The sequence below is a fragment of the Poecilia mexicana genome, unplaced genomic scaffold (genome assembly GCF_051168715.1).
Source record: "Poecilia mexicana isolate PSO_F unplaced genomic scaffold, ASM5116871v1 scaffold_13, whole genome shotgun sequence".
Taxonomy (NCBI): domain Eukaryota; kingdom Metazoa; phylum Chordata; class Actinopteri; order Cyprinodontiformes; family Poeciliidae; genus Poecilia; species Poecilia mexicana.
The window spans coordinates 9,183,733-9,202,866 of NW_028263382.1; the positions used below are offsets into that span (position 1 = coordinate 9,183,733).

The 19,134-nt window shown below is 38.3% G+C and overlaps 2 protein-coding genes across 4 annotated transcripts in view; one reads left to right on the forward strand and one right to left on the reverse strand.

Moving 5' to 3' along the window:
* bcl9l (bcl9 like) overlaps window positions 1–5,129 on the forward strand; it is a 49,312-nt gene extending 44,183 nt beyond the window's left edge. For all 3 annotated transcript variants that reach the window (XM_088011647.1, XM_015010488.2, XM_015010496.2), the window contains 2 exons: window positions 1,979–2,233; window positions 2,812–5,129. In XM_088011647.1, the coding sequence (XP_087867773.1) occupies window positions 1,979–2,233; window positions 2,812–3,899 (1,343 nt within the window). In that variant the 3' untranslated portion in view covers window positions 3,900–5,129. The remainder of the gene's footprint in view (window positions 1–1,978; window positions 2,234–2,811) is intronic.
* cxcr5 (C-X-C motif chemokine receptor 5) lies at window positions 5,126–11,177 on the reverse strand. The gene is made up of 2 exons (XM_015009832.2): window positions 11,113–11,177; window positions 5,126–8,668 (listed from the first exon to the last, which is right to left on the reverse strand). Exons 1-2 carry the CDS (start codon window positions 11,143–11,145, stop codon window positions 7,607–7,609), a joined length of 1,095 nt encoding a protein of 364 aa, XP_014865318.2. The 5' UTR covers window positions 11,146–11,177; the 3' UTR covers window positions 5,126–7,606.
* Between the last annotated feature and the right edge of the window lie 7,957 nt (window positions 11,178–19,134).

A 19,134-nucleotide genomic window follows, 5' to 3' on the forward strand; every position in this document is an offset into this window, starting at 1 on the left:
AAAGTAGGAAGTAGTTTCTGGACTCTAAGTCAACAACAAAGCCTTGTGTTTTCCAGCAGCCATTATACAGCGCATACAGCAGTAAAACCAGCTGACCAAACATTCTGGAACTCAGCTTTGGTTGCTAGGTGACGGGCGGAGCTCTGTTGGTGTTGCTAGGTAACGAGGCAGTGCCTGCTGATTAGAGATGTGCCGATCAGGTTTTTTCCTCCCGATACCGATACCGATCACCCATGAGGGCCGATCACCGATACCGATCACATAATTATTTTTTTTTATCATAAACACTACCGGTTACATTATGTGGAAAAAGGAACCATGGATTCACCTTAGTTTAGACAAAAACTTGTTTTTAATAACTTTTTTCAAGAAGAAAACTAAACAAAACAGGCATTCTGCAAATTGTACTGCTATTGATAATACTATCTTTAACAGACTGATAACATATGAAGGCTCTGAAGAGGCTAAATAACACAAAGAGCCAAAATAAAATCTCTCAACGTTGCCAAAAAATTCAAGTATAAAACTTAACATTCAAAGGCAAAAACAGGTTCCATTACAATAAACAATCCAGAGTTACTGAATGAAAACTTCCTGATAGCATGGCGGCTAGCTGATTACTGCTAGCTCTGATTGGCTGTTTCTGACTGAGCGGAGTAATTATGCAGATCAGGGAGGAGATCGATTATTTTTTTTAGAGAATATCTGTCTCATGTTAGGACAGCGAAAGTTTTAATACGTATGTAAAATGTATTTTTTTAGGTTAGATGCTGCAGCTTTAAGCAGAGGTTCGGTGTGAGAGTCACTACCAGGTGGAGCAGAAGCGAAGCTCCGTCTGTGAAATATTACTACCTGTAGCGTAGCAGCGGTTCAACAGGAGAGCAGAACCAGCGTCTTACATCGCAGCTCGAAGACTTAAATAATTTTCCAGGTTATTTGTTTAGTTTTCTGACCGTCATGCTAATCCGGGTGAGTGTTTGTAGCTGTGCGCTGCTTTACCTGCTATCTGATCCTCCGTATGTCTTTTTTACTGCAGTGAGCCTCGATGTAGCCAATCTCCGTCAAGTATGGCACTGTTTTTATGTCGTATTAGCTTCGTTGTGTTGATGCATTTTGACTGCTTCAATTTTCCGCCGCAACACGCAAACTTCCCCATTCACTCAGTGCGTTATAGTTCCACATCGCTTAGGATTTGTTGCTGCGCGTTTGCGCAGAGTGAAGGACAGAGGAGACCAGCTGCACAGGCAGGCTGGGAAATGAGATGATCGGTATCGGCAACAAGAGCCAATGATCGCCGATCACCGATCATGCACTTTTTCACGAAAATCGGCCCGATTATGATCGGTGACTGATCGATCGGCACACCTCTACTGCTGATTCTTGATGTTACATTTCATAGGTTTTGAAACGGCAGACACCAAAATCCATTAAATTATTTTCTAAAAAAAAAAACAAACAAAAAAAAAAAACGGCTGGGTGTGTTTTTTTAGCGCTTGAGCTGCTTTTAGAAACAGTAGGAACCCAAATGGAAGTACAAAAATGTGCAAAATTTGAATTTTGGATAAAAACTCCCCTTTAAAGTCTATTCTCTGGGCTGCAGGGAGTATGGATTTTAGAAATGGGGTGATGTGCTTCATCTTCCTGGTTTTAGTGAGACCACAAGCAGCAGCATTCTGGATCAGCTGAACTCTATTTTTTTATTTAGGTAGACTTGTGAAGACACTGTTGCAGTAATTAATGCTTCTAAAGTTAAATGCATGGATGACTTTCTCTAGATCATTCTGGAACGTTAGTCCTTTAATCCTGGAAATGTTCTTCAGGTGATGGAAGGCCGACTTTGTAACTGTCTTTGTGACTCTGAAGGTTCAGGCCTGAGTTCCTCACTTCACTCAGATGTCAGGAGTCACTAGTTTCTTTTAGATGAAAATCCCAGCAGTTACTTTGCTACTAATAACCTTTTTTTTTGTGAATTTTGCAGGCCAGCCCCATCCTCCAAGAAGTTCCAGCTCAACGCCTCTTAGCCAACCACCTTCTATGAATGCCAGTATGCCCTTCACTTCCTCCCCAGGTGCAGCGCCATCCCAGAATCCTTTGTCCCTCATCATGTCTCAGATGTCGAAGTACGCCGTCCCCAGTTCAACCCCGCTCTACCACGATGCAATCAAAACAATCGCCACTTCTGACGACGAGATGCTGTCAGATCGACCTCTTCTGTCTGGTGTCACTATTGGAGGTACGAAGATACCACAAGAGAAACACAATGTACATTTACACATCAGCATTTAAGAAAAATCAAAACGATCAGTTGGATTAATCAAGATTAATCTGATCGATTATTGCAATGATCATCAACCAATTTAGTATTTGAACTATCTTTAACTGGAGTAAATAAAATAATTTTTAATTTAGTCCAAAGAAATATTTAGGGCTTAAATGATTAATCCAATTAATCATGATTAATTGGATTAATAACCGATTAATTTGATCAATTATTGCAATGATCATCAACCAATTTAGTAAGTGATTAATTAACTGGACTGAATTAAACCATACAGGAATGTTTGTGGCTGAAATTAATCGAGATTGATTCGATTAATCAGTTGTCGCAATAATCGTCAACTAATTTAGTAATCAACTAATCATTAACTGAAGTGGAGACTCAAAAAAGGCCATTACCTGAAAAAACAAAACTCTACAAAAATATGTACATTTCGCATATTAGATTTTTTTAAAAATGCACTCTGTTCACTGTTTGGAGTGAAATCAGTAAAGTTTGTTCTGTCCTCCATGTTTTCTCCTCTTCCTCTCCAGGAAATATGGCGAACGCCCAGATGTCTCAGATGCTGAACTGTCAAGGCTCCATCGGACCCCAGAACGAGCCTCAGAGCCCAATGGGTCTGGTCAGCCAAGGCCAGCAGCATCTGTCCCATGATGCCCCTGGGCCTGAACTGGGCATGCCGGCCATGAGTTCGGTCATCATGGGAGGCGGCGCGCCTGACGGGATGGGCCCCAGCAGCGCGTCGCCGCTGTCGGGGGGTTTTCCTCGCATGCAGCCGCCCATGCACTCTCCGATCGGAGGAATGCCGCCAAACTTCCCCCAGTCCAGCGACGACATCCTGCCGCATCAGCAGCTGCAGATGCTCAGCAAAGGCCACCATCAGCAGCGCGCGCCGCACCCGCCCGACTCCTTCCCGCCGCTGCCTCTGGGCGACGGCCCGGATCTGAGCGAGGTGATTCGGCCGACGCAGACGGGGATCCCAGAGTTTGATCTGTCGCGCATCATTCCGTCCGACAAGCCTAGCAGCACGCTGCAGTACTTCCCCAAAAGCGAGCCTCATCAGAACCCGCACCAGCAGCATACTCCACAGCAGCTGCTCAAGCAGCTTTCCCAACATGGCGGAGGCGGTGGTGGCGGTGCGTCATGCAACCCGCATCTAGCCAGCCTGCAGAGCATGGCGGAGCAGCAGCTGCCTCCCCACCCTTCGCACGGAGGGATCCGACAGGGTATGGGCGGGTCGAGGGTGGTGATGTCCGGCGGCGGCGCCATGTGTCCGCCGGGACACATGATGGGAAGGACAGGAATGATGCCGCCGCAGCAGCAGCCGGCCATGATGGCCAACAATCTCCTCCACCATCCGTCGGGGCCATACCCCGGCATGATGCCGCCGCAGCAGCACCCGCACAGCTTGATGGCGCAGCAGAACATTATGATGATGCAGGCGAAACAGAGGAGCATGCCGATCCCGGGGGAGCCGTTTGGACACCAGCGGCCCATGGTGGGGCCGCCCCACCCCCAGGCGGCCATGATGGGGCAGCAGCAGCCACTCCGGCAGCGGGGGATGTCTCTGGACAGTCCGATCGGCTACGGCTCCGGCGGCATGGCCAATATGCCTTTCTGACCCGGCTTCGTACTTACACAAACTTCCCAACACGTCCGGTTTTTGTGTACTGTTGTTCCCACCTGAGTGAAGTTCCTTCCTCCACATCTTCTTCAGATTAAGCAAAATTTGTGTCAAACATTTGTGCAGCAAACATTTTTGTTTATGCTGTTTTTAAAGATATTAAAGGAGACATGGTAGATAAAATTCACATTTTGCACTTTTTCATTTTTTTCTTCTGAGTTTGTACTTCTAAAATCAGCCCAAACACTAAAAACAACAACATCCAGCTGCTTTTTGGGAATACGTTAATGTATTTTAAGTTCATGTGTTTGGAAAATTAGCTGGTTGAAAAATCTCTGGAATATAAAGTCACAAATCAGCAGGCACTGCCCCGTTACTTAGCAACCCCAGAGAAGCCCAGCCCCATTGCCTAGCAACCCCAGCAGAATTCCGCCCGTCACCTAGCAACCCAAGCTGAGCTCCAGCGCGTTTGGAAAAGACGAATGTTTTGTTGTTGACTTGCCATCCAGAAACTACAGCAGCTTATTTGGATTTAAAGTGAGGGAGGCCCTAAAACGGCTCATTCTGACATTTTAAAGATATTCATAAATGTTTCCAGAGGTCATCAAAGGTCAACCAGCCAGTCTACATTTACAAAATCAAATGAAATTGATACAAATTAACTGTGCTATGCTTGTGCAGCTAAAATATTTAGCACAGTTGATAATGATTTATTTGTTTTTTTGTGCTCGATCTTTGACCTCTGCAAACATTTAATATTTTTTAAATTTTGCTGCACAAACTTTTGACACCAACCTCATTTCATATGAAGACGGTTGGGGGGCCAACTTCACTCTGGTGTTAATCCCGTATATGTCTGAGTGATAATCTCCAAGTTTTCTGGGTTGAAGCTGATTTTAAGAAATGTAAAAATTTCAAAGCACTGTAACACTGTTCTATAAATTTGAAGCCATTTTCTAAATAATAAAAATACTGTAAATTGTGTAAATTTCGACAAAATCTGTGTATTTGCTTGGTGACGGTCGAGAGGAGTGCCTCAAATTTCTATTTGTTTTAATATCATTGATTTATTTTTTTTCTCCAATTAAAAAAAATTGTGAAAATAAATTATATATAAATATATAATATATACTTGCTGTATATAAGATGCAATGTGTGATTGTTTGAAGTTGTTCTGTCTGTGTTTTAATAGAAGTCTACAAATAGAATAATAATCTCTGGAGTTAATTTGGTTATTGTGTTTATTTCTTTAGGCAACATTTATTTGTCATATACATACATATACAAAAAACTTTGTTTAGCTACAATACAAGCAAATAATACAGTTCATTACAGCTGGATACCTTTTATCCATACAGTAAATACAAGATTGTGAAGACAGAAACAGGAAATGTTGAGTATATTGATATATATATATATGTTATTGCCAATAACTGATGTCTACCAATATCATACATTTTTCTACCTTTTTCACACACTGTGAAAAAGAGACCACACCACTGACTTAAATTAAATTCCCCACAATCCTTTGCTGCATCACATGATCAAATCTTTTTTATTTATTTATTTTTTTTTATCAAACTTATATGTAAAAAATTACCAATACTAGCAATGATATATTTTGCAGCCCTAATGTTAACCCTTTAATATGGCATTACTTAAAAAATATTGTTGTACCTTTTGAGATGTATTTGTAGCTGACCTTTTCACACAAATTGAGCTTAATGTCCAATGTTCTATTCTGGGGACATTTGGTAATTAAAATAAAAACCTTCAAGCAGTTGGTTGTACAGTCAACCAACCAATCCAAAGGAATAAAAAACAAGGTCAACTACATTAAAGTACATTTTCAGAAAACAATCTACAGTCAAATGTCACATAAAAGCATTTTAAGGAGAATTTCAATAATTCATGAAATTATTAGACTGAAAACATGGAATAATTGGAAAACATGGTTAGAAAAAAGTAGCACCAAGGGACAGACCAACCTGAATCTATAAAATAAATACAGAGCACATAACAAATTAACATTGTGAATCGACTAACTTAATTTTCAGTGCTATTTAAATTCTGACATGCTAAAATAATTATGAAATGGTTTACTAAGTAGTCTGTTCATGCTAAGGAGATGAGTTCAAGACTAACTTTAGAAATTTTTGAAGAAAAAAAACATAGAAATTTCTGACTTTAAGAAGTTACAAATTTGCTAGAAAATGTTTTTTTAGATTAATCTGAGAAATGTTTTTATTTATTTTTAGAAATTTCTGAGTTTCTAAATTCAAAGACTTACATTTTGAAGCTCATGAAATTTCCATGTTTTCTTCTAGAAAACTTCTGAGATTAATCTCAAAAGTTGAGTTGTTTGTTTTGTTTTTCCACAAGCAAATTTGCAACTTTTCAGAAATTTTCATGTTTTTTTTCCAATAAATTTCTTAGATTAATCTCAAAATTTCTGGAGAGTTTGCATTTTGTTCCTAATATTAAGATTTTCGGCAAATAGGCGGGGGTCCGCTGTGTACGTAATTTTACATACAATGCCAATTCCTGTTTCCCTTTCCATTTCGTGCCCTTTATGGGCCCCATATGTAAAGCCATACGTACACTAGCGTACTTCACTCCGCGGAGGTCTGCGCATGCTCGACACGGACTCAAACTGGACGTTCGGTGTCGCACTGTGAACTGCTCGGCGGGAAACTGTTCAAATCGAACTGTTTTGAATGTGACACTGAGCTGATAAGGTTGAGAATCGGCGCCATCTTGTGGGAAAATGACGTCAAATTTTGAAGCGTTTCTCACGGAAGAGACAGCAACTTGGATGATACATCAACGACTTTCAGAGGAACGAAAAAGACGTGGAGGAAAATGCTTGCGCTCTGGGTAAGGATTAGACACCGCGTAGGAAATTAGTACGCTCGACTGAAATTGTGAATTGTAGCATAGGGCTGGACAACATGGCCGAAAACTTATCAGGAAAAGTGGTTCATATGAATCGACTTCGGGAATTATTATTGATTTTTTGTTTTTGTTTTAAATATTCGAAATACTTCCAAACTGGTGGCGTAACGTTTCCTGTTCAGTTTTAAGCAGCTGAGACACAGTGCTAGTTAACCGGTTTTTATTAGGTAATCAGAGAGTCAATTAATTAGTTGATGGCACAGATGTCACAGTAACCAATAAATCAATTAATCGCATGATAAATTAAAACACTGTCAATAATTTCCATTTGCATGATTTATTGTTTTTATCTTTTCTCTCTTTTTCTACCAATAACTAGATGGTAAGTATTCAGTCTGGTGCTTTGGTCTCAGCTAGACCTTTATTTTAAGGATAATTTTGCTTACAAATACTTCATAATTCATTTTATTTGTTGTTTCTGTTGTTTTGTTTATTTATTTTCGATATTCAAAATGTCTTCCAGTTCCAGTGTAAATATTCATTAGCTTTCCAAGTATATTGATCTTTGAGAATGTGTTCTTGCATTATTATATTAGTTGAAAATTGAATCAAACAACAATATTGTCATTTATCACAATAACTTCTGGGACAATTTGTTATTGTGACAGGTCTACCACCAACCTTACTTAGCTAGCCGTCAGAGGTTGAGCTAACATTCAGACGTATTATCTATTGATATTGAGATATATATTGTTCTTGATTTATTGGTCCATCCCTATTGGATAGCACTTTAGACTCTGAGTTGTTAGTCAGTACATGACCATGCTGTTCGATGTCGTTCCATCAGAAACAGACGGTCTTCCATAATTTTGAGCTTTGATAAATCGCAGGCAAAAGCGGCTGCAGCCCAGACGACACAGAAGATGCAAAAGCTCGTTACGAAACTGCACCCCAACAAACGCGTACAGGAACGGGTTGAGGCAGCAGTGTGAGACACCCAGACTCTCTGTCACAGTATGAGCTTGAGCTAGGACTTGTTTTGGCCAGCAGGTGTCACTCGTTACGACTTCCAGTTCAGCGAGAGTTTTCATCAGCGAGGTGATGTTGTTGGGTAGCCAGCAGACACAAAACACAATGGTGACGAGCAAGGCCAGCCGAATGGCTCCCTTCTTTGCTTGGCTTTTCTGACTCTTGAACAAAGTGATTACAAGTGCAGTGTAACAGTAACACATGACAGCCAGAGAGAAGAAAAAGGTCACATGATGCAAGAACCTGTTGGCCAGAACCCAGTTTTGCGCATTGATTTCATAACGATAATAATCGCACTCGAGCAAGGAGTCGTTTTTTTCTGACTTGACGGAGAGAAAGACGGCGTTGGGCAGTGACAACAGGAAACAGATGAGCCAAAGTGAAGCGCAGGTCAGGTGCACTCTTTTTGGGCGTCGACTTTGCATGCTGGGGATTGCGTGGACGATGGCCAGATACCGATCGAATCCAATGCAAGCCAGGAGGAAACTCCCACACAGGAGGTACATGTTTCTCAACACGCCATAGAGCATGCAGAAAAACTCCCCGAACAGCCATCCGGCGACGCTTTCGACCACGTTGAAAGGCAGCGTGAATATCAGTATGAGGTCGGCCAGGGCGAGGTGCAGCAGGTAGATCTCAGTGATGCGCAGCCGGCGGTGACGCTTCAGGAGGATGGTGACCATCAGGCCATTTCCGACCAAACCCAGGAAGAAGATGAGGCTGTTGAGGACCGGGCTGAACACGGAGTAAAAGTCTTGGAACACCAACACTTCGTTATCGCAGGTGAAGTCTTCTTTATTACCTGTGTTATTGTCATAGCTGTAATATTCATAGTCTGTGTCCTGTGAAATAAAGAACACAGAGAATTTTGTTATGACACAGCAGTGGAATAAGAGTCATTACGTAACAGATAAACAGACTTGAACCCTGCAGTCTTCTCAGTCGAATCGGTTCCGGAAGCTCTGAATGTGCCAGATTGTTTCCACTTCCTCTTTAAAGAGCTATTTTGAGTAGCAAAACATCCATAGCATCTAAAGGAGAACTACTTCCTGTAATCATCTGCAATGGATTCACTTGCTTCAAAAACACAAAATATTAACAAGAATTTTTAATTTTGTTTTAGTGCAAATGTCTTAATATACTTGTAATAAGACAAAACTGACTTACAAATAGCTTTTTAGCCAGATATAGGAGCTTGTTTTAATTAAATAATTCCTTAGTATTGATGGAAATGTCTTAGTTCCACTGTTAGAATATTCCACTTGCAACATGGGAAAAATGTCTTTTTATAAATTAAATAATCTGCCACTGGAACTAGAACTTTTTCATCAATATAAAGATATTATTGACTTAAAACAAGCTCTTATATCTCGCTGAAAAGTTACTTTTAAGCTAGTTTTGTATTTTGTATATATCTTTTACTGAGATATTTTCTTTGGAAAGTAGTCCAAACGATTTTGTGTTTTTGCAGTGTATATCAAGTCTGAACGCTTATAATTTATTACTATCGGGAAATCCACAAAATTTAGTCACACGCCAACTGTTGATCCAAAATCCAGAGTATTTTGAAATTATTATTCTTCGCCCGTAATAATCAAACTTCATCAGATATTGGAGATGTGATTGGTCCATCCGTTCCTAACAGAGAATGATGCTGTCAGACTGCAGGTTTATCGGTGGTTCCTAAAGTTTCGAAGGCTGCGTTCATACCAGTCCTGTTTAGTCCGCTTTAATCAAACTGTAGTTCGTTTGTCTAGAAAGTCCAGTTCATTTATGGAGGTATGAATGCGCAACCAAACTCTGATGTGGACCAAAACAATGAACTCTGGTCTGCCTACAAACCTTGGTCTCGGTTCGGTTGATGTGAACTCTGGTGCAGTTCAAATGCATATGTGAACGCCAAGCGGACCAAAATCACTCCAAAAGCAGGAAGTGGACTACAGCATAGGGCATTCTGGGTAAATATAACCAAAACAAATGTGCTAGCCTAGCTAGTCAACCGCATGCCACTTCATCTTTTGTTTGTTTACATTTCATAAAGAAGGAAGTTGCGCTCAGTGTCTTCAGACGTTTTCCTGTCGTTTCTTTTGGTGGTTCTTGGTGCAGCGCCTCCAAAGGCGAGGAGGGGAACAAGTTTTTCAAACGATTTTTTTCGTTTAACTCAGTGCATTGTGAAAAGGAACCGCTACAGCTGAAAATGTAACAAATGTTGCGACTTTGGTCCCCAATCGAACCAAATATACCGGAATATCAGGCGTGGAAACACCTTGACATAAATACTCATCACTTTTCATCTACTACATTCTCCTACTACTCTCCACTTTTGCAGTTAACCTCTGGTTTTTCTCTCCATATAAATTATACTTCATCTGAGATTTGTATCATTATGGTTTACCTTTTCTCTCTTTTTGACAATATTACTAAAAAGGCTACTTGTTGCTATGGTTGCCATGGTTACTCTAGTTTAGCTAGGTTTTTCTCCTAGATTAAATGACTTATGTCTGTGTCAGTACTTCTCTACTTTTTCTGTCTGCTTTTTCTCAAACTTCCAGTTTAAAGTTGAGTTTTTATTAAGACGACGTTTGTTGTAAATTGGTGCTATTTAAATAAACTGAATTCCTTATAAAGTTACATTAAAAAACATCAAAGATTTGAAATCTTTGTCAACTAAAAAATGAATAAAATATAATCGGTTCATCTTAACTTGATCTTTACAATTTTGGCTGCTACTTTTAATTTGGTTAATTCATATAGCTGCAAATGACAACAAACAGCATCCATTTTATACGCAATAATGTGTAAACGCATATAAATAAATCTGATTATGTGCATTATTTCCTCTTTCTCTGCTATATCAGAGAAATCAGCCCCTCAGCACATTTCTTTTAAATATTCAACATGCTTTGGAAAAGTTCTTCTTTTCTGGTTGCTTGGTTAAATAACAGGAAGCAAGCAGTGCACACCTAATTTGAATAAATCCCATATGTTGCATACATCTTTCCTGTCTAGGTTTACTTAACACATTTAAGTAACAGGGCAATTTAAAGGAGAAAATAACAAACAAGCAAGAAATAATGCATTGCAGTTGCAAAATAAAGAAGAAAAATACAAATATTGGGTTTCCAGTTTAAAAATCTGTATTGGTTTTAACATTAAAATATAAGAATTCAGGTAAATCGACTTAAATTATAAAATGAATCCACTATCTGGAAATAAAAAAAACACTTAAATATACGCTAAATGATGAATTAATCAGCGTTATTTTGAACGTGGGTTAAAGTCTCACCATGCCTCCAGTGTAGGTCTTTGTGAAAGCCATGACTGCGCGGCGGGAGATGATCGTTTCACACTTCTGCAGTGACAAAGCGCACACACTTCCTCTTATGCTTTCCTTTTAAATGTGCCTTTAAGCCTTTCTGTTGGGTGGAGACACGGAGAAGAGATTTAGCAGCCGAAAAAAGATTATTATAGCCTTTAAACTGAATTCAATACGACCTGCAGACGGAGATTTTTAATTTGTAATCGGTAAAAATTAACATGAAGTACAACAGAATGTATTTGTGTTTTCATAACCGAGTTTTAACAAAACGTAAAACTTAATTTTTACTGAAAAGCCAACTTTGCTGAAATTTTTTTTTCGACTAATATCAGAAATTTTCTACAAAAAATGTGAAAATTGTGAATTTCAAATGTCAAAAATTTCCAAGTTTTCTAGAAAATTTCTGAGTTTCTCTGAGTTTTTGGTGAAAATTTTCTCCTTTTTTTCTGTCTACGACGGCCCTGATGCATTGTCATAAAAATCCCTTTAAAGTTTTGGATATACAGTAAATACCAGGCTTCTTTATTTGCTTAATTTTAGGTTATTTTGTTTTGACCTATGATAGTCCCCACTTTTCTCTGTTTCTTTTTTCTTACTTTTTGTCTCTGTGGCTGTTAGATTTAAAATAAACCCAAAACAAGTTTAAAGTTTCATGCATCCAGTGGAGCATAATGACGAAAGCTGCAATGCTCCACTTGTGAAAGTAAAACTGTTTGACCTTCATTACTCAAATAACAATTTTGAATGCCGCACTACAAGTCAGGACTTGTTCAGTAAAATAAAACTAAATAAAACAATTCAGTATTTAAAATGAAGTTTACTGACCAAACTTTAAGGAGACTTTGTCTTTGCTTCTTTTGGGAAGAATGATAGTCTTATTATGTTTTACTGTGGTACTTTCTGTGGCAATATTCAGAGTTTTGTTTGATTTCTGACCTTAACTGTTTAAATATTAGGTCACTCACTTCGTTTCAGGGGATTTTAGAGTCTGTAGCCTCCAAACATCAACACAAAGTTTGGTGTTTTGGAAATGACTTAGATGTGAAGAAACGTGTTGTTTGCATGTTTGAGATTTAATGGGGGGTGAATGCGAATTACTTTTATTTTTTTTAAATATGTGAGAAACAAATTTAATTTCGATTTCACAATTAGTCACCATCTAGTTTCTCTCTCTCACTTAACCCATGTGCGTCCGAGGACGGAGGCAAGCATAGAGGACTATGGAAAATGATACAAGTTTTACGTGTTTGGGGTCGGTTGGGCCCCATTTCTACACACAATGGTTAAAAACCTGATGAAATGCACTGAAGTGTGCAAAAAGAAAAGCATAAAAATGCTCAAAATTATTTTTGGAGGCGACAGGCTGGCATTTGCTCTGAAAGCACTTTTGCGAAGCTTTGCATTAATAAACTCCTATTGGCTGGCATCATACGTGTGCAAACCACTACAGCGAACCCTGAAGGTCACGGACTGAAGGTGTGAACAGAACCACATCATCTGCAAAAATCTGACGTTTCGAAACCAGATACCGTGATTTCCATAAACGCCACAAACGAGTTGAATTCTTCTGAAAAAAGTTCCACACATTGCTACAGTAAGATTTCTTACTGTAGCAATGTGTAAGGCTACCAGAGGTACTTCTTCCTGTTGAAAATACGTTTAAAGATGCTACGAAGCTGCTGGCATGTTTTTCAGTGTAGATTAAATAAGTTCAAACACCTTAAAAACATTCATTCTGACTTTGATCACTTATGTGGAGAGCCTTCCTGTGATCTGCTCGGCGCAGATGAAGTCGACTTTCACTTCAAGTTATGCATGCGCCCAGTTTTTTTTGGTCACATGTTTGTTTTTAATCTTCCTAAAACATGTTCACCAGAAAACAAGTAGATATTTATAAATAGAGAGACAAATACAGTGTTGTTTTCACAGCTTTGAATAGAATATAAATGTGCTTTATTGTCCAAAAGTGGACAATAAAGCATATTTATTGCTTTATTAAAAGCAATAAATATGCTTTATTGATTTTAATAATAAAGCAATATTGTTAAATATTGCTTTATTCAGAAAATTTGGACTATGGAGGAAGGATCTGTGATAATGCTCATGTCTGCACCCAGGATGCAGCCATCTGTAGCAAAAGCAGCTCAACAACAAAACCAGTTCAGGTATAAGTGAAATTTTAAATCTGTTTAGTGTAAAAATAATGTAGTTTCTATTAAAATGTAACTTTTGGATTTTTTTTCCAGGTAATTCATGTAGAATATAGATACTCAAAAAAAAATTAGGACTACTTCTTTAGAAAGTAAGGCCAATTAAATGTGTACAAGTGACCTGTTGTGTTTCCTTGAACAGATTAGGAGAACTCTACGGGTGATACAAAACAAAATCATTCTTAGAGTATGAGATTCTGGTCATTTTGGTCTGCGTATGTTAAGCTGTTTTAGGGCGTCTTGTCACTTTCAATCCAAATCAGCTGCTGCTGGCCACGCCCTCTAACTCAACAGATGAGCAATTATACAACCGTACATCTTTGAAAAGCAGAAGTAGAGCCTCCTGCACAATCAGCATGATTGCAGCAAGTGGTTTCTGGATGGTCTTTTCCAGCAGCCATTGTACAGCGCCTGCAGAGAAGCAGTTGAGACCAAATGGAGGAACAAAAACATGCAAAATGTCAGTTTTGCATAATAGGTCCACTTTAAGCTTTACAGATACAATCATTTAGCTGGTGTGAAATAAACATTTTATCATATTTCAAATGTAAATCTGTCTTTATCTGTTTTCGGCATTAAGCTGCAGCTGTGTGCTGCTGTCATTATGAAAACATTTGGAGGTATAAAACCATCTTTGATCAATGTTTTCAGTCACAGTTTGCTTAATTTTACACACATTATTTTTGTAAAAAAGATCTGCTTACAGAGAAAATTTTCTAGACGTGGTGCTGAAATAATTTATGTGTAGTAAGACTTTGTCAATACCTGTTGTGTTCAGCAGTCTAAATATTACATGATTTAGCTAAATATACTTGTATGACTTTGTGAATAATTAGAACTTCTATTAAACTACAAAATCTACAATTTTGTGGCCTATTTATGGTATTTTGGTGCTAAAATGTGTAACAAACACCAGAAACAGAAATTGAGAATGGCTGCAATTTTTATGTCATTTTAATGGTTTATTATTGTTTTTTTATGTTCTTTACAAAAAAATTATCACTTATTTTATCTTTGTAATGACACGTGAAGTGAACCTGCTTTATTTCTTCGTGGTTGTGAGATGATTCTGCTCTGGAAATGCCTCATTCTCATATTTCCCCAGGTTTCATAAGTTGGTATCATGGTTCGGCCACTTGGGGACACAGAACAGGAAGTGAAGTCGTGCGTGTCAAAGTCTGAGCTGCTGTTCGTGACAGGACATCATGCTAGTCTTTAATCGCTGTCTGGTTTCTGGTAAAAAGTAATTTTTATGTGATTGCTGCTGAGTTTCTGGCTCTACTTCTCATGGAGAGAGAAAACGATTTTAGCAGGAAAGATGTTCAGCAACACGAGAACAGCTAAAAATCATTTTAAATAGAACAATGGAAAAGAGTCAATTTCTGCCAAAAAAAAAAAACAACCTCAGAAATGTTCTAGAAAAATCAAGAAAATGCCTGAGTTTGAAAAGTCAAAAATTTGCCAGAAAAAATAAAAAATATTTTTTAATGAATTCCAGAATAGAATAATCAGAATAGAAACGTTAAATGAAGATTCCCGTCCTTGACGATCATCTCTATAAAAGCTCAAAGATTTAAAAAAAAAAAAAAAAAAACAGACAAAAGAGGACAGTTTTTACAACAAAGTGTTGTCCTGAAGAAGGAAACAAATAGAGGTAGGATTAGACATTATTTTAATTAAAATAAAAAAGGACAAAAAGATGTCAGACAAGGAAAAAACTTGAATTGTTGAACAGGAATTGATTAAAGAATAATTCAAGATTTTAAACAAGGTTAAAATTAAAACATGAGCTTTGCTTTTATATTTCAGAGCAGTTTTACTGAGCTATGCAGGCCACAAGTTGAAAAGCGGCCAAAGTTACTTTTAGATTTAAACACTTTCTCTGATTTTAGTCACCAAATGTACAGAACTTACTGCAGTCATGAACTCACAGCAGTTGGAGGGTAACTGGTGACTGCAGTCCCTCTGCAGGAATATGAGGGGCCGTTTAGGACAAAATTTACGTTTTGTCTCTCACACACTACCAAAAAGTCTCGCATACTCCAAAAAAGTAGCCTCGCATACTCAAAAAAATTACGTTTCGTCTCTCACACACTACCAGAAACTCTCGCATACTCCAAAAAAGTTGCCTCGCATACTCAAAAAAATTACGTTTCGTCTCTCACACACTACCAGAAACTCTCGCACACTCCAAAAATTACGTTTTGTCTCTCACACACTACCAGAAACTCTCGCACACTCCAAAAAAATAGCCACGCACACTAAAAAAATACTAAAATGTCACACACACAAACGTTAACTTTCTCGCACACATACACTACTAACAGCTCGCACATTCACAAACGTTAACTGTCTCGCACACATACACTACTAACAGCTCGCACATTCACAAACGTTAACTGTCTCGCTCACATACACTGCTACCAGCTCGCACATTCACAAACGTTAACTGTCTCGCACACATACACTAACAGCTCGCACATTCACAAACGTTAACTTTCTCGCACACATACACTAACAGCTCGTACATTCACAAACGTTAACTGTCTCGCACACATACACTACTAACAGCTCGCACATTCACAAACGTTAACTGTCTCGCTCACATACACTGCTACCAGCTCGCACACACACACACACGCACACACACACACACACACAGACGTTTATCTCTCACATACACAAGACTAAAGTTGAACACACACACACAGTACTAAGACTCGTTTTTTGAATGTGTGAGAGCGAGACTTTTTTTTGAATGTGTGAGAGTTGTCACGGAAGAGGCGGGGCATAATTTTTGGATCAAACTGCGCATGCGTAGATCCTAAACCTTAAGTTTCGATTGTTGACTCACTGTATGTTCTATTACTTAGTATATTTGTGCTATATATATTTTAAATATATATAGAACGTTTAATTTTCTTGTAGATTAAATGTGCTATAGAAATAAATGAATTTGATTGATTGATTAAAAATAGCAAAATTGCTGTAGTACAATCTGTCCACTGGGTGCCAGCATTACAGGAATTATTAAGAGGTCTTGTGAGAAATTCTGTTCCCCCGTGAAAATCTGTTCCCCCTGTGACGGGAGCGCGCATTGCAGCCAGAGACGTGGATCCGGTGAATCTGACCATTTTCACGGCGCTTCTGATCGATTTCTCGGTAAAAACTACTCATATGATCATATCAATGTGTAACTTTCAGTTTAATCGGCAGCTATCAAAATAAAAATACATACATAAATAAACGAGGTCCGGTGTGGAGGTCTTTTTTCGCTGTTTTGTGTTATTTTGAAAGCGAAGAAAATCGATCTTTTTTCAGCTTTTGTCTCGTAAGCCTGACAAATAAAAGTCAGTCAACAAACACAGGTTCCCAACACATAGTGTGCATTTATAATTTTTCATTTCTGATGAAGGAGGAAGGAGATTAATATACCTGCAAGATCTTTTACTTTGTTTTCAAAATATTTGCACTATGTTTGACATTTGTCCTTAACATAGTTTAATATAAGGTAGCTATTGAAAGATAGTTTCAATATATTTATATATATTTAAAAACACAAATATACTAAGTAATACAACATACAGTGAGTCAAAAATGGAAAATTATAGTTTAGGATCTACGCATGCGCAGTTTGATCCAAAAATTATGCCCCGCCTCTTCCGTGACAACTCTCACACATTCAAAAAAAGTCTCGCTCTCACACATTCAAAAAACGAGTCTTAGTACTGTGTGTGTGTGTTCAACTTTAGTCTTGTGTATGTGAGAGATAAACGTCTGTGTGTGTGTGTGTGTGTGTGTGTGTGCGAGCTGGTAGCAGTGTATGTGAGCGAGACAGTTAACGTTTGTGAATGTGCGAGCTGTTAGTGTATGTGTGCGAGACAGTTAACGTTTGTGAATGTGCGAGCTGTTAGTGTATGTGTGCGAGACAGTTAACGTTTGTGAATGTGCGAGCTGTTAGTGTATGTGAGCGAGACAGTTAACGTTTGTGAATGTGCGAGCTGTTAGTGTATGTGTGCGAGACAGTTAACGTTTGTGAATGTGCGAGCTGTTAGTAGTGTATGTGTGCGAGAAAGTTAACGTTTGTGTGTGTGACATTTTAGTATTTTTTTAGTGTGCGTGGCTATTTTTTTGGAGTGTGCGAGAGTTTCTGGTAGTGTGTGAGAGACAAAACGTAATTTTTGGAGTGTGCGAGAGTTTCTGGTAGTGTGTGAGAGACGAAACGTAATTTTTTTGAGTATGCGAGGCTACTTTTTTGGAGTGTGCGAGAGTTTCTGGTAGTGTGTGAGAGACAAAACGTAATTTTTGGAGTGTGCGAGAGTTTCTGGTAGTGTGTGAGAGACGAAACGTAATTTTTTTGAGTATGCGAGGCAACTTTTTTGGAGTATGCGAGAGTTTCTGGTAGTGTGTGAGAGACGAAACGTAATTTTTTTGAGTATGCGAGGCTACTTTTTTGGAGTGTGCGAGAGTTTCTGGTAGTGTGTGAGAGACAAAACGTAATTTTTGGAGTGTGCGAGAGTTTCTGGTAGTGTGTGAGAGACGAAACGTAATTTTTTTGAGTATGCGAGGCAACTTTTTTGGAGTATGCGAGAGTTTTTGGTAGTGTGTGAGAGACAAAACGTAATTTTTTTGAGTATGCGAGGCTACTTTTTTGGAGTATGCGAGAGTTTTTGGTAGTGTGTGAGAGACAAAACGTAATTTTTTTGAGTATGCGAGGCTACTTTTTTGGAGTGTGCGAGAGTTTCTGGTAGTGTGTGAGAGACAAAACGTAATTTTTGGAGTGTGCGAGAGTTTCTGGTAGTGTGTGAGAGACGAAACGTAATTTTTTTGAGTATGCGAGGCTACTTTTTTGGAGTATGCGAGACTTTTTGGTAGTGTGTGAGAGACAAAACGTAAATTTTGTCCTAAACGGCCCCTCATACTGGCTGCGCAGCCTGGCGCTCACCAAGAAATCCCGGCTGCAGACCGCAGAATGCCCGGGGCAGCGTCCAAAGCCTACAGCACCCTCTGGTGGGAGAGCAGAGACACTGCAGATCCGGCTGCAGGGTTATTACTGTTAGAGGAACACAAACGGCGTTTACAACGAAGCTCGGACACTTTCTGGAAAAACGAGAGTTTAAACAGTCTAAAGTTTCCTAGAAAAAAAATCAGAGTTATTTAGATTAATCTCAGAAAAAAGGAAATGTCAAAAATCGGCAAGAAAAGAAAAAGATTAATCTCAGAACTTTTCTAGAAAAGAAAAAATACAAATTCTGAGTTTGTAAAGTTTAAAATTTGCTAGAAAGTTTTCTGAAAATTACGAGAATAATATCAGAAATTTTGTAGAACAGTTTCAAATGTAGAAGATTCAATGTCAATCATGTTTTTATTATTTAGTTTTTAAAATACCAAGATTTGTACAAAACTTTGCATTTTTGTCTGTCTGATGACATAATTTTGTACAAATAAAATCGGGTGTTATTGTGTACTAGTACTAAGGTTAGTACATATAAGCATTATTTTAAAATAAATATTTAACTATTTGTTTATTTACATCTAATACTGTTTTTAAAAAATAGCTGAAGTGGTTATAAAAAAATTTGTAAAATGTGCCAAAGTTTTTCTTTTTAGAATAATAGCTAAAATACTTTATAACTAAAATAATTGCTAGTTGCAGCCCTATTTTGTTTTCCTTTTATCTATAGTTTATGTCACAGGAGAGCAGAGTACTTTACTCAGGTAAGAGTAAAAATTATCTATCCAAAAAATTACTTAAAATCACAGAATCAGACAGACCAAA